The 24,432-nt window shown below is 44.8% G+C and overlaps 1 protein-coding gene across 1 annotated transcript in view; it reads left to right on the forward strand.

The window, feature by feature from the left end:
* Window positions 1-5,398, forward strand: part of OPRL1 (opioid related nociceptin receptor 1) — a 44,794-nt gene extending 39,396 nt beyond the window's left edge. Inside the window, exon 4 of the mRNA XM_039348458.1 lies at window positions 2,360-5,398. Coding sequence (XP_039204392.1) covers window positions 2,360-2,883 — 524 coding nt within the window. The 3' untranslated portion in view covers window positions 2,884-5,398. The remainder of the gene's footprint in view (window positions 1-2,359) is intronic.
* Window positions 5,399-24,432: the final 19,034 nt, after the last annotated feature.

Genomic DNA, 24,432 nt, shown 5'->3' on the forward strand with positions numbered 1-24,432 from the left:
GGTCATAACCATGGTAGGATTCAATAGGTTCGCTCCACTTCGGCAGAACCGGTAGCTAATTTTTTGTTGCCCAGGCCCAGAATGGACTTCTGGAAGTGGCATCCACGCAGAGAACCGGTTGTTCACTTATTTGAATCCCACCACTGGATCATAAGTCACTTTTTCGGTGTTATTGTAACTTCAAACGGTCACCGAACCAACTGTTGTAAGTCGAGGACTACCTGCATTGCTGCCCCATTCACTTTGCCTGTCAAAAAGTCACAACAATTGATCAATCACATGACACCCCCCCCCCCGCTAGGACCCTGCAACCATCATAAATCCATGCTTCCAAGTTTGGATCACGTGACCCTGGGGATGCTGAAGTGGTCGTAAGTGTGAAAAACCGTTGCAAGTCACTTTTTCAGTGCCCTGGCAACTTCAAAGGGTCACTAAATGAACGGTTGTAAGTCAAGGACTATCTGTGTATACAGTTCAGACATCACTGGCTTTAGGATGTGTTGTCCAATGACGGCAGATCATTTAAGTCATCAAGCATCTCATGAGCATGCTCAGTCACTGCATAGGTACCATGTAACAGTTCATAGCATCCCGTAATATTCTCAACAGAATCTTGTTAATGCCTAATTGCATATTCCGGAGGTGCGTCTTGGCCTCCCAAATCTGTTATTCTGTAACTTTATAACAGGGGTCTTCAAACTTGGCCCTTTTATGACTTGTGGACTTCAACTCCCAGAATTCCTCAGCCAGGCACATGGCTGAGGAATTCTGGGAGTTGAAATCCACAAGTCATAAAAGGGCCAAGTTTGAAGACCCCTGCTTTATAACATATTGCTCAGACTCTCGTGCCAAATTATTAGGCATTTTATCTAACGCATTGTTTTCTTTAGAGGTCAACTAACCATCATCAGAAAATAGAAACAGCTCAAGGTCCAATTCACAGAGCAGTGAGTTTTCCTGTCGAAGGAATGGTGATTGTGAAGTTGCTGATGGAGATCCTGATGATTCCAATTAGAGAATCTTCCTGCCATTAGCAAAGGGATGAAATCAAGATCACATGGGGTGTTAATGCCATTTTATAACGCCTTGGTAAGGCCACACATGGAATACTGCATCCGGTTTTGGTCACCACATTGTAAAAAAGATGTTGAGACTCTAGAAAGAGTGCAGAGAAGAGCAACAAAGATGATCAGGGCACCGGAGGCTAAAACATACAAGGAACGGTTGCTAGAATTGGGTATGTCTAGTTTAATGTAGAAAAGGACAAGGGGGGACATGATAGCCATCTTCCAATATCTCAGGGGCTGCCCCAAAAAAGAGGGAGTCAAGCTATTCTCCAAAGGGCCTGAAGGCAGGACAAGAAGCAACGGATGGAAACTCATCAAGGAGAGAAGCAACCTGGAACTAAGGAGAAATTTCCTGACAGTTAGAACAATAAACCAGCAGAACAACCTGCCTCCACAAGCTGTGAATGCTCCAACACGGGAGGTTTTTAAGAAGAGACTGGACAGTCATTTGTCCGAAATGGTATAGGGTTTCCTGCCTGAGCAGGGGGTTGGACTAGATGACCTCCAATGTCCCTTCCAACTCCTATCCTATCCTATCCTATCCTATCCTATCCTATCCTATCCTAGCCTAGCCTAGCCTAGCCTAGCCTAGTCTAGTCTAGTCTAGTCTAGTCTTACTTCCAAAGTCCCTTCCAGCTCTATTCTGATTGATTGATGACAGTTGTAGCATTCTAGGGTCCTGTGATCTCCATTAGTGACCTTCCCAGCCAGCTTTCAATATGCAAAGTCAATGGGGAAAGCTGGATATGCTTCATGCCCGTGGCAAACAGATGTGGTAAAATCAGACAACACTTAATGACTGACTCAGTTAGTGATAGGGGTTCCAGTCCCAATTATGCTCATATGAAGAATGGTTGTCGGAATTGGGTATGTCTAGTTTAATGAAAAGGACGAGGGGGGACATGATAGCAGTGTTGCAATATTTGAGGGGCTGCCCCAAAGAAGAGGAGTCAACCTATTCTCCAAAGCACCAGAAGGAAAGTGGATGGAATCTAATCAAGGAGAGAAGCAACCTGGAACTAAGGAGGAATTTCCTGACAGCGAGGACAACTTGCCTTCAAAAGTTGAGGGTGCTCCAATATGGGAGGTTTTTAAGAGATTGGAGAACCATGTGTCTGAAATGTTATAGGGTTATCTGCTTGAGCAGGGGGTTGGACTAAAAGACCTCCAAGGTCCCTTCCAACACTGTCGTAAATTGAGGACTGCTATATGAGAAAGGTTGATACACCATGAAAAAAATAGCACCATTGCTTCCAGCCACATTATTCACTTGTGTTTCTTTGCTCCTGCAGAAATTGACTGTCTCATTAGACTTCCTGAACCAGAGGACTATTGGGAACCCATTTTTGGAATCTGCATTTTTCTTTTCTCCTTCATGATCCCAGTGATGGTGATCACCATCTGCTACAGCCTCATGATCAGGCGCCTGAAAAATGTCCGGGTCCTCTCTGGATCAAAGGAGAAGGACAGGAACCTCCGGCGCATCGCTCGGTTGGTTCTCATTGTAGTGGCCGTCTTCATCATCTGCTGGACCCCTGTTCATATCTTTGTCCTGGTCCGAAGTCTTGGAGCCAAGGCCGATAATGAACTCAGTTTATCCATCTTGTACTTCTGCACCGCCTTGGGCTACACCAACAGCTGTCTGAACCCTGTTCTCTACGCGTTCCTCGATGAGAACTTCAAGACGTGCTTCAAGAAGTTCTGCTTCCCGTCCTCCTTCAGGAAGGAGCTTCAGATGTCCAACCGCATGTGTAGCATCGCCAAGGATGTGGCCTACGCCTGCAAGAACTCCGACGGGACTAACAATCCAGCATGACTAGGCGTGGAACTCCCCATGGTTCCTGTCAGTCAGCAGAGCCCAACCACGCCAACGTCAGAGCTAACGCAGATCACGGCTCTTTGAAGATCGTGGCTCTTTGTCTTGACCCAGGATTGGAGAGCCATGGGGAGCTGGAACGTTTTAAAGCCTCACTCCCACCGTTTTGCGAAGTGAGTCAGCAGGAAGCAAGAATTCAATGCTTCCTCATCTTTGACGATTGTATCGGGATTTGAACTCCAAGATACTTTAAGGTGACAAATTTCTGGAGTTCTGTGTTGACAGACGTGCAGCTATTCAGACTTTTCCTCCTTAAACCTGCATTTCTCTCTCCGTGTGTGTGTGTGTGTGTGTGTTTGTCTGTGTGCTTGTGTGCTGTGTGTGCCTGTTGAGAAAAGACGCTCAAGAAGTGGGAAAAGAGAACAAATGTGCTGATAGAAGACCCTAACGTTGAGACTCCATGTCAACATCTACAAATGAGACTCGGCGGTGTCGCCATTAACACCTTGTCTAGAATCGTTCTAACATTCTGTCAGCACTGTCGGTTCTGCGGGTTTCGCACACATCAAGCCATGGCTAGAGACTCACAGCAAAAACCTGGACGTCCTTGTCAACAACTTAGCAGCAAGGAGCTGAAAGAGTCAAAGTGTGTACCTTTGCACACTTTAGTGGCTTGAAGAGCCTCACAAATTGTAGGTAGCACCGGGAAAGAGTCCGAAACTTAATGCTCACTGGAATCCTTGGGCCAAAGGAAAGTGAAAAATAGAGAAGGGTGGGGTTTTTTTTTGAAGTTTGTTTTTAATGCTGTTTTCCAAACAGCAGAGGCCTAGAGGGATTTCTCGCAGGTGTTGAATTGCCATAATTTTTCAAGACAACTGTCTTTGGTGGTTAGGTAAGCTGTAACAACGTTCTTTCGCAGGAGAATCCAAATTCTGAAATCAGTGACTCTACAAACATGGATAGACAGTTGCATGCAGCTGCAGCCTCCAGATCCTGTACAGTGACCAAGTTGGGGAAAGTCTTCCCTTGTGCTTTTTTTCTCTGCTTTGCAAAAGACTCGCGTGTATTCCTTCACCTGGATGTACTCTAAAAGGTTGGATTGAGAGGGACTCTTAATTTTAGTCACATCTTAATCTGATGTGAAGTGGAACAATTGCAACTGGTTGATGCTGGCCGCCAGGTCAAGGGATTAAAATTAGACGTTCCAGGAGTGGGTGGATTTAAGGACGACACTTCTGAACCCTGCTTTTTGAATTCAGGGTTTCTGGCAGAAATCTAAGATGACGCATTGAGCTGATTAGAGTTTTTCAAGTAGGTGGAAAAGAACAAACATGGCCCTTTTTTTGTGGACAAAGAGATAGAAGTAGACAATTAAAATTAACTGTGCTGACTCCTAAGTATCAGATCAGGAAAAAACAACCTTGGTTCCATTCAAACTTAGTATTCCTTTCTAAACAGCCAGAAGCCGCTGCTGTTTGGGGTGCAGGGCAGATTGTCCTCCTGTTTTACAGCTCCATGATTTGGAACGTGCAGGTAGACTTCTCCTGAAGAGGGAGGTTCTATAGAGCTGGCATGCCGGGTTTCAGTTTATAGAAAGACACACGTTGCAGCTGTGTGTGTTTCAAAGCTTTGCAAAATGAATGGAAAATGGATTTGGTCTTCTCCCCAAGAAAGTGCTCAGAGATCAAGATATTTTCTTGATCGATGGTTGCAAATTCTTTATAGAGACTTGTATAAATTTATGTTTTGGGCAGATCCACTGACCAAAAAAAACCCTAACAACCACCAACTCTTTTGCATAATCTGTGTTTTTTATTTTCTTATTGATTTTCCTACAATGAAAAGCAGCTTCCCGAGGTGGCAGTTCAGAGCTGAAGTATGGAAAAATTGCATGGATTGATGTTGAGATCCAGTGGATCACCGGGTGAGGAAGACATAACTTTCTGCCTCTTCGCCACTTTTGCTGTACCACTTGTGGAGTGCGTTGGTCCCGATCTTTGCCTCTTTGCAGTCTTTCTGTAGTTGTGCCAGATCTTATCAGCCTTCAACGAATGGAGCAACAGAAAGGTCCAAAGATCACATCCTTTGCTGTGACCGTCTAGCGAAAATAGCTAATTACAATGAGTTCCACTTAACGCTGTTCCCATCGTTCCTGCATTTCTTCTCATTGATCCTTCTTTCTGTGGCCATTTCCTCCTGTCAAGGAAAAGAGGCCTAGAGAACTTTTCAGTGAAAGTCCACCCAGATTTGTGGGTGGAGACATCTCTGCATCTCTTCAAGTCGAAGGACAAAAGAAGTTCTGCAGAAGTTTCCCAAGAGCAAGCTGCCTTCTTCGTTGCAATGGTAGCACAGTTGCTAAAAATGCCCCATGCTGGAAGGAAAACAAGAAGACATCAAGGAGGATGAAGGAAAAAAAAGATGCTGAAAAGAAAGAAAAAAGAAACAAAAAAGATGCTGAGGTCCTAGAAAGAATGCTGAGAAGAGCAACAAAGAGGATAAGGGATCTGGAGGCTAAATTGTGCAATGACTCGCTAAGGGAACTAGGTATGTCTAGCCCAGGGTTAGGCAACCCTGGCTGTTTTATGACTCGTGGACTTCAACTCCCAGAATTCCTGAGCCAGCCACGCTGAGGGAAAAGAGAGAGGTTTCCAAGCTGAGCCATGCTGGCTCAGGAATTCTGGGAGTTGAAGTCCACAAGCCATGAAGGGGCCATAGTTCTCTATGCTGGCTCAGGAATTCTGGGAGTTGAAGGCCACAAGCCATGAAGGGGCCATAGTTCCCCCATGTTGGCTCAGGAATTCTGGGAGTTGAAGTCCACGAGTCATAAAAGAGCCAAGGTTGCCTACCCCTGTTCTAGTGAAAGTACAACAAGCATTTCCCTCCCCCCCAACAGCCACGCACAGCTCCCCCTTGGCATGAGGGGGCCACGTTTGAAGAGCCCTATTCTATCTAGTGCAGGGGCAGGCAACCGTGGCTCTTTTATGACTCTTGGACTTCAACTCCCAGAATCCCTGAGCCAGCATGGCTCAGCTTAGAAACCTCTCCCTTTCCCCTCAGTATGGCCGGCTCAGGAATTCTGGGAATTGAAGTCCACGAGTCATAAAAGAGCCAAGGTTGCCTGTCCCTGGGCTAACCTAATGAAAAGAAGGATTAAAAGTGACATGAGAGCATCTTCCACTTATTTGGGGGGGGGCTGTCACAGAGAAGAGGAGGGCCAGTTTATTCTCCATAGCTCCTGAGAGCAGGGTAAGAAGCAAGGAGTAGAAGCTCCTCAGTGGGTGATCCAACCTAGAACTAAGGAGAAATTTCCTGACAGTGAGAACAATTAATCAACGGAACAACTTGCCTCCAGAAGTTGTGGGTGCTCCATCACTGGATTTTTTTTTTTTAAATAAAAGATTGGACAACTGTTTGTCCAGAGCGGGAAAGGGTCTCCTGCTTGAGTAGAGGGTTGGACTAGATGACCTCCGAAGTCCCTTCCAGCCTGTGAGTCTATGAGTGACGGAGAGAAGAGGCGCCAACTCTAGCCACCTTAGTGCACGGTGAAACCAGGAAGAGATTCAGCCGATAGGTAGGGGGGAAAAAAAAACACCAGAAAAGTGTTTTTCCATCAGTGGCTTCGCCTCCTTTGCAAAAAGCAGCTATGAATGTTCATTAACAATATTGGTGTGAAATGCAGAGCTTGAGTCTTAGCGTGCCTGAGAAAACAAGATATTATTTTTTTTTCCATTATCGTGCCTGGGGAGAATGGATTCTTTTTCTTTCTTTTTTTTTGTAAAAAAATAAAAATAAAAAAAGGTCGTGAAGAACAAAGACGCTGAAATTTCACCGAGCGAAAGAAAACAAGCTCTTCAGATTTGATTTCAGACAAAAAGCGAAGTCTTTTTTTTTTCCTCTGAGTGCTGCTGATTGTATAGATTTTTTTTTAATGGAAAATGTTTCTTATAAACAGAAATTAATGATTACACCTATACGCACATACATATACAGCACTGGTGGCGAACCTATGGCACTGGTGCCAGAGGCGGCACTCAGAGCCCTCTCTGTGGGCACGTGCACCGTCACCCCAGTCCTAGGCCTTCAGCTGGGTTTTATAAAAGCTTTTGGCTTTAGGCCTTCGCCGCCATATGCAAAAAAAAAAAAAAAAAAGGTTCAATCAATCAGTCAATTTCAACTTCTCGCAGGGAAAAAAAAGACCTTGCAAAGTTGGAATTGATTGATTGAAGATTTTAGTCCCACCCAGTCTGCGTTACCACCACAGCCATGACCACCCAATGGGCCACACCCAGGCAATGGGCCACACCTACCTGGCACCCGACGATGCATAAGTGGATTTTTGGTTGCAGTTTGGGCACTCGGTCTCTAAAAGGTTCGCCATCACTGATATACAGTATATATATATGAAATACATATATACATACGCACATGCATTTAATATGTTGATTTTTCTGGATGTCCCAACATTTCCTGTAGAACCGCAAGCCGATGTGTTTTGTGGGTCTCCTTTTTTTTTTTCAGGGACTTCAGGAACAAGGCTAATGAGATATTGAGCAACTTCAGACATGGCTAAAATGTGATGGGAGGGGAGAAGCAGAAGGTCAACCTCTTGACCCGTGTTTCAAGAATGTTTCAAGAATGGGAGAGGTTCATTTCCTGGAAGGCAAAAGACAGAGATTGCCCTGAGGTCTACCATATCCAGAACCTTAGAAATCTTCTATTAGATTAAATTTCTAATGAGTTGGGATGGGTCTGATCTGTCAACTCCTGAATGACATTCCTCAGAAGCTGTGCTAGTTTGATGGAGAAGGATGGAAGCTAGTTTGATGGAGTTCACCTAATTCAGGTAAATTTGGATCTTCTCAAAAGCGAGTTTGATGGAGAAGAAAACCAGTTTGGTGGAGAAGGAGGGAAGCTAGTTTGATGGAGTCCATCTAATTCAGGTGAATTTGGATCTTCTCAAAAGCAAATTTAATGGAGAAGGAAGCTAGTTTGATGGGGTTCACTTAATTAAGGTGAACTTGGATCTTCTCAAAAGTAAGTTTGATGGAGAAGGAAGCTAGTTTGATGGGATTCACTTAATTAAGGTGAACTTGGATCTTCTCAAAAGCCCGTTTGATGGAGAAGGAAGCTAGTTTAATGGAGAAGGAAGCTAGTTTGAGGGAGTCTGCCTAATTCAGGTGAATTTGGATCTTCTCAAAAGCAAGTTTGATAGAGAAGGAAGCTAGTTTGATGGGGTTCCCTTAATTAAAGTGAATTTGGATCTTCTCAAAAAGAAGTTTGATGGAGAAGAATCTAGTCTGATGGAGAAGGAAGCTAGTTTGATGAAATCCACTTAATTCAGGTGAATTTGGATCTTCTCAAAAGCAAGAGAATAAGTGTGTCATGACATCAGCTGTCCTACATTCCACCTCCAGGTCTTCCTGGACAAGTAAATTTCATTTCCTCCTCTCATTTCCTCTGAATTTCCCCAAATTTGGCTCCAAAGATCCCCATCTTCCAGAAAGAAAAGCAGTAAAAATGGTTGTAAAATCAGGTCAGTCCTATGATATCTCATTTAATAACTGCATTGCTTAGTGACCAAAATTCCCAGTTGTGATCACAAATCGAGGACTGGCTTACCTGTAGTTCTTTCTACTGATTATTTAGTGGCCAGAAAACAACCCCAGCATTAGTTGTGCTGCCCCGTTGTTGATTCTAAGATGGTATAAGGTCTCCTACCTAGAGGTTGGACTAGAACAGGGGTCTTCAAACTTGGCCCTTTTATGACTTGTGGACTTCAACTCCCAGAATTCCTCAGCCAGGCACGCTGGTTGAGGAATTCTGGGAGTTGAAGTCCACAAGTCATAAAAGGGCCAAGTTTGAAGACCCCTGGAGTAGAAGGATCCTTCCAACTCTGTTATTCTGTGGGAGATTTCCTCTCCTGCTCCAACTGCCTCTGTCTTTGGGCACTGAATTTCCTCCAAAGTGACCAAACGCAAAAGATTTGACATGCTTTGGGTGTACTAAAAAGAAAAAGTCTACTTCAATACATAAAGGAGAGAATGTCTTGACCCTGTCTCATTTATGGGGATAGGAATGAGATGGAGGCAGCACTGAGGGACCAGCAAGACAAAAGATATTTCCAAAATGGTTTTGGTGTTGATGTGGTGCCGATTGGGTTATGCCCCAAATCTGCTTGAAATCGGATTTTAAATACAATCAACCTTTTCCTTGTTTCCATGACACTCATTGAATCTTTAAAAATCTCCAGGATGGTTGCGCTTCTGAGTTACTGATTTGTCAGAATGCAATGCTTGCTGAGTAATTTTCTACCAATGTTGCACTTGATGGAGTGTTTAGTAATTTGTGCTTTAAAGGCTAGAGAGATGGTGGGAAAGGATGGATATCCTTGATATAAGCCACTAAGTAGACATTGAGGGCAATTTCCAATTGCCAATCAGCCAAGGGAGCAGGGGTCTTACAAACGCTTAATGCAGCCTTCGTATTACAGTGCGAATGATTGCAAAAATTACTTTTTCTGCATGGGATGTCCATGCTGATCAGATATTTATTGGCTGGCAAATATTCTCTTGAGAAAAAGGCTGTCTGTACATGAGGAGAGAGAAGAGGAGGAGGAGCAGAGAACTTAAGGCCTGTTTGCCAATTTAATTAGAGTTGTCGTTTATATGGGAACCGTAGGGCTGGGGACATTCAAAAGTACAGCTTAGAGAAAGAACAGGATGCAAACTTAATGGCTGATTAATTGTGTGGAAGTCAACATCTTGTTCAAAGACTGATCACACGATGAGAAAGGAAGTCATGTGTTTCAGAAAGAAAGAAAGAAAGAAAGAAAGAAAGAAAGAAAGAAAGAAAGAAAGAAAGAAAGAGAAAGAAAGAAGAAAGGGAGAGGGAGGAAGGGAGGGAGGGAAAGAAGGAAGGAAGGAAAAATGAAGAAAGAGAAGGAAGGGAGTGAGGAAAGGAAGGGTAAGAGAAATAAGGAGAAGGAAGGGGAGAGAAAGGAAAGGAAAGGAAAGGGAATAAGAAGAAGTAAAAGGAAGGGGAAAGGAGAAGAAGAAAGAGGGGAAGGAAGGAAGGAAGGAAAGAAGGAGAGAGGGAGGAGTGGAAGGAAGGTAATGGGAAGAAAGAGGGTGGGAGAGAGGAAGGAAGGAAGGAAGGAAGGAAGGAAGGAAGGAAGGAAGGAAGGAAGGAAGGAAGGAAAGAAGGAAGGAAGGAAGGAACCCATTGCACCACTTTTAGGATATGGCAATATCCGAGTACCACCAGTCTCCTAGCAAGGTGTCAAAAACTTGATGACCCCCCCCAAAAAGGAAAAAAGTGATGAAGTACAGGTAGCCCTTGACTTACAACAATTCGCTTAGTGACTGTTTGAAGTCACAATGGCACTGAAAAAAATGCCCCCCAAAGCACAGCTGAGCAAGATACCTGCCTGCTCGCCTGGCGGCGCTCTTCCTCCTGTCCGAGGTTTTCATTGTTGTGAGCATTTCTGTTGAGGATTGGCAGCGGGGGTGGGGTGGGGGTGTTTGCTTTTTATTCCCCCCCCCCGGTCTGCTGGGTGGTTGCAGCAGGTTTTGGTCACTTCATATGACCTTGGGACAGTGTGACCGTCATAAATATGAATCAGTTGCCGAGCATCTAAATGTAAATCACAAGATCCTGGAGATGTTGCAACATTCCAGCTGATCGGCACTTCTTCTGCGCTCAGCAGAAGTGCCAGGTTCAGCACCAAGCTCCAGCTGGAGCCTGGCGCTGATCCTGGCGCTTCCACTGAGCCCTGACAGCCCTGAAGAAGCGCCAATCAGCTGGAAAGCGGCACTGATTCTGGCGCTTCCACTGAGCCCTGACAGCCCTGCAGCTCCAGCCGTCTCTCATCCAGGCTTGTGCGGTGCTGCCACCGGTTCAGCTCATTCCCCTCCCCCGCTACCACTTTTCTAGGATGGTCGTGTACCACCTGCCAGGTGCCAATGTACCACAGGTGGTATCCGTACCACTGGTTGAAAAACCTTGCTCTAAGTCAATAAGCTGAATAGTTCAGCCCGGCCTTCACAGGACTGTCGTGACACGACAAAAACCGTGATCATGTTCAGAAGGACTGTATGCAAAGGACATTTTTTGGGGTTAGTAGGAGCCATTTTAACAATGTTGCAACATTTGTGCGTTGGAGGCCTTTTCTTATTAGATGTTTACTACGGCCTGCTGAAACTTTTGCCTTCTGAGATATGGACTCTTCACCTTCTTTTTCTTCAATTCTTTCTCCTTCTCCATCTCCCTTTGCTTCTCCTTCTCCTCCTTCTGTTTCTCCTCCTCCTCCTCCTCCTCCTCCTCCTCCTCCTCCTCCTCCTCCTCCTCCTCCAATGTAGCTTTATTGCTCTGTAATGCAAATATTCTTAATTATGTATTAAAACATCTGTAATTTTTATATATGACCCAGCTTTTTATGACTATTGCTCTGTGCAAATGGCTGTTTTCTTGGGAAACTATTTGTGATGTGAGACAAATAAAATCCTGTGTTTGGAGAACTGGTGTTATCTTTGCATCATTATATGACATCATAGAATGTCCAGTTATTCCTAATATTGTATTATTTCTCTACTCTGAAATATTTGGCTAGAGCTTAGCACTAAAATTGTTCTCACATGGTTATCAATCCTGGCCTTTTTCTGTTTAAGACTTTTTCTTTTTTCATTAATATAAATGTATGAGTGTTACAAATGTGCACAATATACTATTGAAATATTAAATGCAATTATTTTGGGAACTGTAATATTTAACCACAGAGTTTCAAACTCTTGCATAAAGCTCTAATAAATATTACACATAAAAGTGTAGCCCCAAAGCAGTTTACCTTTGGAAAGTTTTATATGATAGAAGAAATCTCTCATACAAGAGCTGCAACCAAGATAAAAGGAATTTAAGTCCCATACAGAAATGTAACATGACAATTTGCTGTGGCCAGCTCGCCAGAGCCAACTCACCATGGCCAACTTGCCAGGGCCAACTCATCATGGCCAATTCACCACTGCCAACTCACCATGGCCAACTCACTAGGGCCAACTCACCACGGCCAACTCATCAGGGCCCTCTCCACGTCCAACTCACCATGGCCAACTCATCACAGCCAACTTACCATGGCCAACTCTCCATGGCCAACTCATGACAGCCAATTCTCCATGGCCAACTCATGACAGCCAACTCACCATGGCCAACTCATCACAGCCAACTCACCATGGCCAACTCATCACAGCCAACTCACCATGGCCAACTCATCACAGCCAACTCACCATGGCCAACTCATCACAGCCAACTCACCGTGGCCAACTCATCACAGCCAACTCACCGTGGCCAACTCATCACAGCCAACTCACCATGGCCAACTCATCACAGCCAACTCACCATGGCCAACTCTCCATGGCCAACACATCACAGCCAACTCTCCATGGTCAATTCATCACACCCAACTGTCCATGGCCAACTCATCACAGCCAAGTTTCCATGGCCAACTCACCATGGCCAACTCTCCATGGCCAACTCATCACAGCCAATTCTCCATGGCCAACTCATTACAGCCAACATACCATGGCCAACTCATCACAGCCAACTCACCATGGCCAACTCATCACAGCCAACTCACCATGGCCAACTCTCCATGGCCAACTCATCACAGCCAACTCTCCATGGCCAGCTCATCACAGCCAACTCACCATGGCCAAGTCTCCATGGCCAACTCATCACAGCCAACTCACCATGGCCAACTCATCGCAGCCAACTCTCCATGGCCAATTCACAGCCAACTCACCATGGCCAACTTTCCATGGCCAACTCATCACAGCCAACTCTCCATGGCCCACTCACCATGGCCAACTCTCTATGGCCACCTCATCACAGCCAACTCCTCACAGCCAACTCACCATGGCCAACTCATCACAGCCAACTCTCCATGGCCAACTCATCACAGCCAACTCTCCATGGCCAACTCATCACAGCCAACTCACCATGGTCAACTCATCACAGCCAACTGTCCATGGTCAACTCATCATAGCCAACTGTCCATGGCCAACTCATCACAGCCAAGTTTCCATGACCAACTCATCATGGCCAACTTACCACGACCAACTCACAACAGGACAACTCGCTGCAAGACAAAAGTTACACTAATATCGAAGAAATGGTGGAAAAGAATCATTAAAGAGAGGATGCAAAAGGAGGAACAGAATGAATTGTGAATGACAATATTTTTTTAAAAAAATCATTTATTTTAAATAATTAAATTGAATTCTTAAGTTGTCCTGTGGTGAGTTGTCCCATTTCGTCTCAGGCTTGACCCTTCTTAGGACTCACAAAGATCCGAAGATTGAGGCCAGCCCTTTGAAGCCACTTAGACTAGGATTTATGTTCCTTGCAGATGTCAAGGCATATAAATCGTCTTCAAAGAAAAAGAAGAAAGTCCAATTGCCTCCTAAAAAAAGCCCCTTTGGGACAACCATGACCTGGATGGCTGAGAATCTCCAAAGACGTTTAGCCATGCACTTTGGGATAAACACCCTTCAAGTGGTGCGGGAGTGTGAATGGATTTCCAGAAAACATTGCAGGCTACAGGAACCATTTGCGCTTCAGTTTGAGATGCAGACGACATGGACTCATCCCATCAGCCTGCACCTGTCTTCAACAGTAAAGGGACCTAGGGCAGAAAACATCCTGCAGCCAAGAAGACTCCACACCCACTTGCACCACTCAGGTGACCCTGAAGACACAGGTAAACCTCCAGGTGTCTTCAACAACTCTCTAAAAGCATGTAAATGACCAGCTGTCTGCAAGGAGTATAAATCCTTCCATTCCCCACCTTCTACCATGTTTTCCCAAAAATAAGACCCAGTCTTTTGCTTCCAAAAGAGGCACCAGGTCTTATTTTCGGGGGATGTCTTTTCCACTGTCTCACCTTGTGGAGGTGGCACCATCAGCCCCGCTAGCCGGCCCACTTGTTTTGCAGCCGCTCACCGCCACTTGTGTGCATTGCTCCCTGGCCTCCATTTCGCCAGTGCAGAGGCCTTCAGAAAAGGCCTCTGCGGCTGAGAATGAAGTTCAGGATTGAGTGCGTGTCTCCGCCTGGCCTCCATTTCACCATCAGGGGCCTTCAGGAAAGGCCTCTGCGCTGAGAATGGAGCTCATGATTGACGTGCGCTTCACCCCCCCGGCCTCCATTTCACTGTCACGGGCCTTCAGGAAAGGCCTCTGCGGCTGAGGACGAAGTTCAGGATTGAGTGCGTGTCTCCCCCTGGACACCATTTCGCCATCAGGGGCCTTGAGGAAAGGCCTCTGCGCTGAGTATGGAGCTCATGATTGACGTGCGCTTCACCCCCCCGGCCTCCATGGGGCACCATGCACATCAATCCGGAGCTCGGGTCTCAGCTGCAGAGGCCTTTCCTGAAGGCCTCTGACGGGGAAATGGAGGCCAGGGGCAACATGAGCAAGTGGCGGTGAGTAACCGCAGAAGAAGACAGGTATTGGGGCATGGGAGGCCTGGCTGCAACAGTAAGCGGGTGCAGCTCCACCTCCCCATCCCCACCCTAGGTTGATTTCTAGGTGTGCGCCTTGCCCCAAAACTAGCGCTTAAAACTAGGGCTTATATTAGGACCATGCCCCAAAATCAAGCTAGGCCTTATTTTCAGGTTAGGCCTTATTTTTGAGGAAACACGGTATGTAGCCTCCAAGTGGCCTCAACGACCCTTTAAAAGAAGGCAAATGACCAGCTATCTGCAAGTAGTATAAATCCTTCCTTTCCCCACCATTCAGTCAGAGCAGAAGAAGCTTCTTGGATGAGAAGAGAAACGTCTTCAAAGAAAAACAAGAACGTCCAGTTGCCTCTTGAAAAAAAGCATCTTTGGGACCACCATGGCCTGGATGGCCGAGAATCTCCGTAGACATTTGGCGACCCTACCTTGACTTCATCCCACCTCTGCTGATGCTGAATTATCTCTCATAATTCGTTCCCCGTTTGGAGAGACTCAAAACAGCATCCCCCATGCAACCAGCTCAAAGACAGCACCATCAATACAGGTAGTCCTCAACATACGACCAGAACTGAGCCCAAAATTTCTGTTGTTAAGCGGACATTGGTTAAGTACGATCTTTCTTGTCACAGTTTATTAAATAAATCACTGCGGTTATTAGTCACACGGCTGTTTAGTGCATCTGGGTTTCCCCATTGTCTTTGCTTGTCAGTAGGTCCCAAAAGGGGATCACGTGATCCCAGGACACCATCATAAATAGGAACCGGTTGCCGAGCATCTGAATTTCGATCATGGGGATGCTGCAACGGTCATAAGTGTAAAAAAATGGTTGTAAGTACCTTTCTTCAGTACCGTTGTAACTTTGAATGGTCATTAAATGAACTGTTATACAGCAATGACTGTCTGTTCTTAGGAAAGCCTCCATGTTCAGTAGCACTGTACCCATCTGGCCCCAAAAGTGGAGATCAAGGAGACAACATTAGAAAATTGACAAAACTATTTTTGGCCAGCAGAGATAAAATACAGGTACTGCTCAATTTATGGCCATTTGTTTAGTGAATGTTCGAAGTTACACCAAGTGACTTATGACCCTTTTCATACTTACGAAATTTGGAAGCTTGGCAACTGCTTCATATTTATGACGGTTGCCGTGTCCCGGGATCACGCGATCACTTCTTGTGATCTTCTGACATGCCAAATCAACAGGGGAAGCCGGATTCGCTTAACCACTGGGTTACTGACTTATAGCAAGTGCAATGATTCACTTAACAACTGTGGTGAGAAAGGCCGTAAAGTGGGGCAAAACTCACTTAACAAATTCTTGCTTAGCAACGAAAATGTTGGGCTCAGTTGTGGTCGTTAAGTCGAGGACTTACCTGTAGACGAAGTTTTGATTTTATTCAGCAACTCTGTTTTTATTCTACCGTTCTTATTCGTTCTTGCAAGAAAAAAAAAAGGGGGGGGGAAGCTTTATCATAATGGCCCAGAGAATCAAAGCAAACTTGACGCTCAGCTGGGTTTTTGTTTCTTGTCACGGTTCATTTCTCTCCGTTTATTTCATTTCATTTTCAGGCACGTTGCAAAGTCCCAGATTGGCAGCTAGTTCGTCTGATATGAAAAGCTCACCCCTCTTGGGAGAACTGAAGAGAAGATTCGTCTAATCATTCGGCCTTCCTCTAATCTCCCTGAGTTCAAAGGGATCCGCTCTGTAAAACTGCCGAGCGGATTGCGAGTGATCTTCGGGAAAGGATTAAAGGGAGAGCTGAGAGAATGGGAAATTCATCCAGAGGTCTGGGCGAAGCAGAGTGGACTGATTTCCTGGATAACGTTTCGCGAGATTGACAGGAGACCGTTTAGAGTCTGTAGCATCACACTTTTGAGTTCTGGCTTTCTCTGTCTTAACTGCCTCAAGAGACGGAGAAAGGCGGGGAAATTTTCAAGAGAAGAATGGTGAAAGGAGACTGCTTATCTCTCTCTCTCTATCTCTCCATCATCTCTGTCTGTCTGTCTGGCTATCTATCTATATCAGTGGTTCTCAACCTGTGGGTCGGGACCCCATTTGGGGTCGAACGACCATTTCACGGGGGTCGCCAAACAACGCAGTCCGCCATTTTCCCCCCCTTTTCCTTAGCTGTGCTACTCCCTTTTATTCTATTGGCTTTTGAAAGCCAATAGAATAGACTCTCTTGAATAGAGTCTAATTCTATTGGCTTTCAAAAGCCAATAGGAATTGTCCAGGCTGCCTCTGCCCTGCTGAGCCCCCCAAAAGTCCCATTCTGCAAACGGTGCTGCACCAGTTGAGTAGTCCTCGACTTACGACTGGTTGAGTAGTCCTTGACTTACGACCGGTTGGGGGTCGCGGCATTAAAAAGGTTGAGAACCACTGATCTATATCTACTCTCTCTATCTACTGTCTCTCTATACCGACTCATTTATCTATCTCTGTCTCTCTGCCTCTGTATGTCTCTGTCTGTCTGTCTGTCTGCCTCTTTCTCTCTGTCTCTCTGTCTGTCTGTCTCTCTGTCTGTCTGTCTGTCTGTCTCTCTGTCTGTCTGTCTCTCTGTCTGTCTGTCTCTCTATCTCTCTCTCTCTCTCTCTTGGCGTATAAGACAACCCCCGACTTTGGGGCTGAGTTGCATGCCTAGAAAGTCGTCTTATACGCTGGAAACTACCATAATTTCTGGCATATAAGACGACTCGGCGTATAAGACGACCCCCGACTTCGGCGCCGATTTGCGTGCTTTAGAAAGTCGTCTTATACGCCAGAAAATACGGTATATATAATATCTCTCTTTATCTCTATTTACTTATCTCTCTCATTCTCTCCCTATCTCTATCTATCATCTATCTATCTATCTATCTATCTATCTATCTATCTATCTATCTATCTAATCTTACTAATCTATCATCTCTCTCTTTATATATATCTGTCTGAATATCTCTCTCGTCTCTCTCCCATCTGTCTATCATTTTTCTCTCTATCATCTTTCATCTCTCTCTCTCTCTCTCTCTTCCACATTTTTCCAACAATATTTTCTGATGTCATTGATCCATCTTGGTTTAAGGCTCTTTTGTGGACATTTTTTAATCAAGTGGGATCCATTCTACAGTATGACTGGCATGGTCCACCTTCTTCTTGCTATGTCACCAGCCCATTTCCATTTCAATTCTTTTATTCTCTTGAGTAATCGTATATTTACCTCTATATCTCTACCATCTATCATTTCTCTCTCTCTCTCTCTCTCTCTCTCTCTCTCTCTCTCTCTCTGTCTCTCTCACTCAGTCACATACACACACACACATCTCTCTCTCTATCTGTCTCTCATCTCTCGCTCTAATTTGTGTCTCTGCCATCCATCTAAACCAGTCACCTGTATCTTTTTACCAATCAGTCTATCAATATCTAACTATTATCGATTAATTGTTTATCAATGATTTAGCATCTACCTATTAACCCCCGGAAAGATGGCTTTCCAACATGTGCTTAAATCCACCTAGGGAACAGCATCCCAAATCTTCTCTGCCAACTGGTTTCAGTATTGAAACTCCTCCTACAGATGGAAGTTTTTCTTTACATGCAGCACAAATCTCATTTCCTGTCCCTGTAATCCCTGATTTGGTGTCCTTTTCTGGGATTGGAGAGCATGTAACTGCCTTATTATGCACAACGATAGCCCATTAATAGGAACTGGACTGCTGTGATGGCCTTTCTTTGGGCTACATGTTGGTTATTACCTTTAAAGCCCTATATGGCTCAGGGCCAGGCTATTTGCGAGATCGCCTACTACCTCATAGTTCCCTTCGTCGGGTTAGATCCCTCAGGCTGGGCCTCCTTCAGGTCCCATCGGCCAAGCAGTGCCATTTGGCGGGCCGCAGGGGAGGGCTTTCTCTGTGATGGCGCCCACGTTTTGGAACCAGCTCCCCCCGGAGATTAGGACCACTTCCACCCTGTTGATTTTCCGCAAGCTGCTTAAGACCTGGCTTTTCCGGCAGGCCTGGGGTTTATAAAATCTGACCCCTGGATGAATGTTACTGTATTGTTTGTCTTGTTAAGTTATATTGTGTTTTTATTGTTAGCTGCCCGGAGTCCTGCGGGAGTGGGGCGGTCTATAAATTTTAATAAATACATACATACATACATACATACATACATACATACATACATACATACACACATCACAAGGGATGATGACAAGCAACAGGGACGGGGTTTTGCGTTTCACTGTGACTCGCTTAGGCATGGCAATTTCTGAAGAATAGCTCACACACACACCCCCTCTAGATGTTGGTAATGCTTCGAAGTGGAAAAAATGGAAGAATTGATGGCTCTACTAGCCTTCCATGAATCAAGTTCTATTCTCTCCAGGGGACATTCTGGGATTTATTCTTTAGATTTTTATCCCATCTGGACCTATTACACAAACTCAAGGTGGCAAAGATTCATAATAAGCCTTCACTCTCCTATTTTGCCAACCACAATTTGGTGAGGTGAGTTGGGCTGAGAGAAGGGGACTGGACCAGAGTCAGCTAGCCAGCTTTCATGTGTAAGGTGGAACTAGAACTCACAGTCTCCTGGCGATGGTGAGGTGAGTTGGGCTGAGAGAGTGACTAGACCCAAATCACCCGGCCAGCTTGCATACCTAAGGCAGGACTAGAACTCACGATCTCCTAGCAATTGGCCCAAAGTTACTGTCAGCTTTCATATCTAAAGTGAGACTAGAACTCACACTCTCCTGGTGATTGGCCCAAAGTCCCCCAGAAGGTTATCATGCCTAAGGTGGAACTAGAATTCACTATCTCCTGGCCATTGGTCCAAAGTCCCCCATCTGGCTTTCATTGCTATGGTGGAATTAGAACTCATAGTCTCCTGGTTTCTATGCAGCACCTTCAACTACTACACCAAACTGGCTTTGGGTGTTTGCTGAACGAGAGAACTTGTAAGAAAAATCTTCATCAGGGTGCAGTCCAAGCTGGGAATAAACAAAATGGAGACTGCTTTAGAAAGAAGGTTGGAGTTTATTGAAGAGCAGAGCCAGACAGAAAGATGGCTCTGGGAAAACTGACCACATGTAGCTGGGAGTTGTGGGTTTTTGTACCTTCTTGGGCTTTTGAGGTTGTTTCCTTTTCCTGTGGCATGAACTTTGACCTGAGCTTCAATGTGCCTTTCTGGTATTTTAATGGTGGTGGGTTAATCCTATTATGTCCCAAAGGTCATAGATATCCTGCTTCCCTGGAGCTGTGGCTGATGACTATGTCCTGTGTTGGATTTTTTGGTGTGAGGGATTGTTGATTCTAGGGATCTTTGTCTTTCTAACCCCATCAGCTCCAAGCTTCCCTGGCTCCAGTCATTAATAATAATAATAATAATGATAAAGTTGGAAGGGATCTTGGAGGTCATCTATTCCAACCCCCTGCTCAGGCAGGAAACCCTATACCATTTCGGACAAATGACTATCCAGTTTCTTCTTAAAAACTTCCAGTGTTGGAGCATTCACTGCTTCTGGAGGCAGGTTGTTCCATTGGTTAATTGTTCTAACTATCAGGAAGTTTCTCCTTAGTTCTAGGTTGCTTCTCGCTTTGGTTAGTTTCCACCCGTTGCTTCTTGTCCTGCCTTCAGGTGCTTTGGAAAATAGCTTGACTCCCTCTTCTTTGGGGCAGCCCCTGAGATATTGGAACATTGCTATCATGTCCCCCCTCATCCTTCTCTTCGTTAAACTAGACATACCCAATTCCAGCAACTGTTCTTTATTATCTTTTTGCCTCCAGTCCCCTAATCATCTTGGTTGCTCTTCTCTGTACTCTTTCAACATTTTTTTTACATCATGGTGACCAAAACTGGATGCAGTATTCCAAGTGTGGCCTTACCAAGGCATTGTAAAGTGGTATTAACACTTCACGTGATCTTGATTCTATCCCTCTGTTAATGCAGCCTAGCACTGTGTTGGCTTTTTTGGCAGCTGCGGCACACTGCTGGCTCATATTTAAATGACTGCCCACTAGGACTTTGACAGGATTATCACATCTGCAGTTCTGCAGACCTGGTTTTTGTTTGTGGCAGAGAGACTTGGGTGGGTGGTTTTTTTTTTTCCTGCCTTTAAGATCCTTTGGGGAAACATATTCTGCCTTTTAATATTCCCCTCTTTTTAGAGTACCTTTTTGTGGTACCTTGGCTTAACACATCTATTTTGAACTTGAGAAAATCTTTTGAAACTCATTAAAAGACGGCGGTGAGGAAGGTAAAAATATTCGCTTGCAGTCCACAATATCACCTGCTGTGCCTCCTACAGCCCCCAGAAGTCAAATTAACAATGTCAGCAAGGTGGGTTCAGCTCCTGGGATTTGAAAGGACTTGGTGCTTCATTGGCTGATGAAAATTCTTCTGTATTGATACTGGAGAATTCACAGCTGGTGTGTTTCTGTTTCTGATTCTTGGCATCATGTTTCCAGAAGGATATTGATGGATTAGAATAAGTCCAAAGAAGATGAAAAAGATGATACAGGGACTTAAGGACTGCAGGTTCTTAATCTTCCACTACATCAGCCTGTATAATAATCCAGAATCAGAAATAACCCAACAGAAACTAGTAGATCAGTGTGGGAAAGTCTATGGCGAAGGAGTTTTGGGTGCAATCCCAAAACGACGGAAGAACGATTTGAAGACCTTCGGCATTGACGAATTAACCACCAGTCAATTGCAAAGGGCAGCTAGGCTTGGAACAGCTGACCTCTTGAGAAGATACATTTCACACCATCAAACAAGAACCCTGCCTGTCCCAGGTCCTTGGGAAGGATTCGATAGACAGACGGACAGGAAGAAGGAAGGAAGGAGATGGAAGAGTGAAAGGATGATAATGGGAAGGAGGGAGGGAGGGAGGGAGGGAGAAGGAAGGAAGGAAGGAGAAGGAGGAGTGAAAGGAAGGAAAATCATGGGAGGGAGGGAGGGAGGGGAGGGAGGAGTGAAAGAAAAGTAATGGGAAGAAAAAGGTTGGGAGGGAAGGAAGGAAGGAAGGAAAGACAAAAGGAAAGACGGAAAGAGAGGGAGGAGTGGAAGGAAGGAAGGAAGGTCATGGGAAGAGGGAGGGAGGGAGGAAGGAAGGAGAGGGAGGAGTGAAAGAAATGTAATGGGAAGAAGGAGGTTGGTTGGGAAGGAAGGAAGGAAGGAAGGAAGGAAGGAAGGAAGGAGAGGGAGGAGTGAAAGAAAGGAAAATCATGGGAAGGAGGGAGGGAGGCGGGAGGGATGAAGGGAGGAAGGGAGGAAAGAAGGAAGGAGAGGGAGGAGTGAAAGAAAGGTAATGGGAAGAAGGAGGTTGGGAGGGAGGGAAGGAAGGAAGGAAGGAAGGAAGGAGAGGGAGGAGTGAAAGAAAGGAAGGAAGATAATGGGGTTGGGAAGGAAGGAAGGAAGGAAGGAAGGAAGGAAGGAAGGAAGGAAGGAAGGAAGGAAGGAAGGAAGGATAAATGAGCCTTAGGCATCATCTGGGGCTTGTGAATGCACACGCTAAACTGGAAGATGGCCTTTGATGTGGACAAGCACCTGCTATATGACTTAAATCCTTTCCTAAATCAACACGATCTCTCATTTTCTGGTAAATTTGATTTCCACATGGCAGACTCTCTCCTCAGACATTTCAAAAAAGGCCAGAAACGTTTTGCAAAATCCTGCAGGCTGATATAGGAGTGGTTTGTCAGTGGGGGAATTTTCACCCAAGCTTATTTTATTTTATTTTTTACAGGAGATAAATTACAGTACGGTGCTGAAAAGAAGAAAAAACAGACACCCTCCTTTGATCTTTTCTCCACAGCTTTTCTGTGACACCCGGCAAATGTCAGACTGGCTCATTTTTGCGGGATTAATTCTTATTAAATTTGACACTTCCATTTAGATTAACGCCTCCTTGTCCTGCAGGTCAGAAGGGGACGGGAACAGTGAACAATTATTATTGTTATTTTTTGCCCTTTTCCTTCAGAATTATTTAATTTAAAATCAAATGACAGCAGGTTTCTTTGCCAGAAGAAGGAAAATCCTTATACCTCATTTAATGCCTCGTGCATTCACTATAAACCCTTTAGCAAATGGCAAAAGAGACATTGCAGCAATCGAATGCCTTAAAAAACCACGAAGGGCAGAAAATCTTTTTAGCTAATCGTTATTTATTTATTTTTATTTATTTCTATCCTGCCTTTATTATTTTTTATAAACAACCCTAGGCAGTGAATGTATCCCACAGACCTTCCTCCTGTTTTCCCCACAACAACCCTGTGAGGTGGGTTGGGATGACAGTGACTGGCCCAAAGTCACCCAATTAGCTTTCGTGCCTAAGGCGGGACTAGAGCTCACCGTCTCCTGGTGATTGGCCCAAAGTCACCCAGCCGGCTTTCATGCCTAAGGCGTGACTAGAACTCACAGTCTCCTAGTGATTAGCCCAAAATCACCTAATTAGCCTTCATGTCTAAGGTGGGACTAGAATTCACTGCCTCCTGGTGATTAGCCCAAAGCACCAAGCCAGCTTTCATTCCTAGGGCAGGACTAGAACTCCCACTTGCGACAGGAAGACTACTTATATGTGAACACCCCAGAAGACAAACTCAGGGTCCAAAAAAATCTTGACAAACTTGAACAATGGGCCCTGTCCAACAAAATGAGTTTCAATGTTGAGAAAAACTTCCTGACGGTGAGGACAATTAACCAGTGGAACAGCTTGCCTCCAGAAATCATGGGCGCTCCATCACTGGAGATTTTAAAGAAGAGACTAGACATATATATCTTTTAAAATATTAAAAATACGAATCCTGGGCATTATGCTAACAAATAAAAGAAAAAACGAACACCAGGATATAATAAACCAGCCTGTTTAATATAAACAAGCCTGTGGTTAAGAAGAGTCACTAATATATAAATATATATATTTATATATATTTATAATATATATAAAACACAACCTTCTACATATTCTATGTTCTATGTTCCTAGTCATCCCTGCAGCCTTGTATCTGATTGCTCAGCCCTGCTTATCGTTTCTCAAAATCAGTTTGATTTGGATAGTAAACCCCTGAGCTGGGCAAAATTTATAATAACCCTGAACAAAGCAAATAATCAACCACAGACAAAATTCTCTTTGTTGTTGTTGTTAATTGCGAAGTCGTGTCCGACCCATCGTGACCCCATGGACAACATTCCTCCAGGCCTTCCTGTCCTCTACCATCTTCTGGAGTCCCTTTAAGCACACGCCTACTGCTTCAGTGACTCCATCCAGCCACCTCCTTCTTTGCCATCCCCTTCTTCTCTTGCCCTCCATCTTTCCCAGCATCAGGCTCTTCTCCAGTGAGTCCTTCCTTCTCATTAGGTGGCCAAAGGACTTGAGTTTCCACTTCAGGATCTGAAAATTCTCTAGGGAGGGAATATTGAAATGTTGGACCAGAGCGGTCTCTGGTGGGTATTTGCTGCTATTACAACGTTTGGAGTATCTTAGCGCTAAGGAAATCTACACATTTTAAAAAGTGTAATACCTGTAAAAAAAAAAAAAAAAAAAAAAAGCGGGGTGTAGGAGCGGCTTTCCCCCTCCCAGCCGCCATCTTGACTCTTTGACTGCTGTGCAGACCGCCTTGTCACCTGGATTATCTTAATCCGTAACCCAACTACATATTTTGTCTTGGTTTCAAGGAAAACCAAGATGGATGGAAACTAACCAAGGAGAGAAGCAACTTAGAACTAAGGAGAAACTTCCTGACAGTTAGAACAATTAACCAGCAGAACAACCTGCCTCCAGAAGAGGTGAATGCTCCAACACTGGAAGTTTTTAAGAAGAGACTGAACAGCCATTTGTCCGAAATGGTGTAGGGTTTCCTGCCTGAGCAGGGGGCTGGACTAGATGACCTCCAAGGTCCCTTCCAACTCTGTTGTTGTTATCGTTATTATTATTATTTACGGCAGTTGCAGCACCCTAGGGTCACATAATCAAAATTTATACACTTGGCAACTGGCTCGTACTTATAACGGTTTCAGTGTCCCGGGGTCATGTGATCTCTTTTGTGACCTTCTGACAAGCAA

The sequence above is a fragment of the Crotalus tigris genome, unplaced genomic scaffold (genome assembly GCF_016545835.1).
Source record: "Crotalus tigris isolate CLP2741 ecotype Arizona unplaced genomic scaffold, ASM1654583v1 scf7180000017536.10889498, whole genome shotgun sequence".
Classification (NCBI taxonomy): domain Eukaryota; kingdom Metazoa; phylum Chordata; class Lepidosauria; order Squamata; family Viperidae; genus Crotalus; species Crotalus tigris.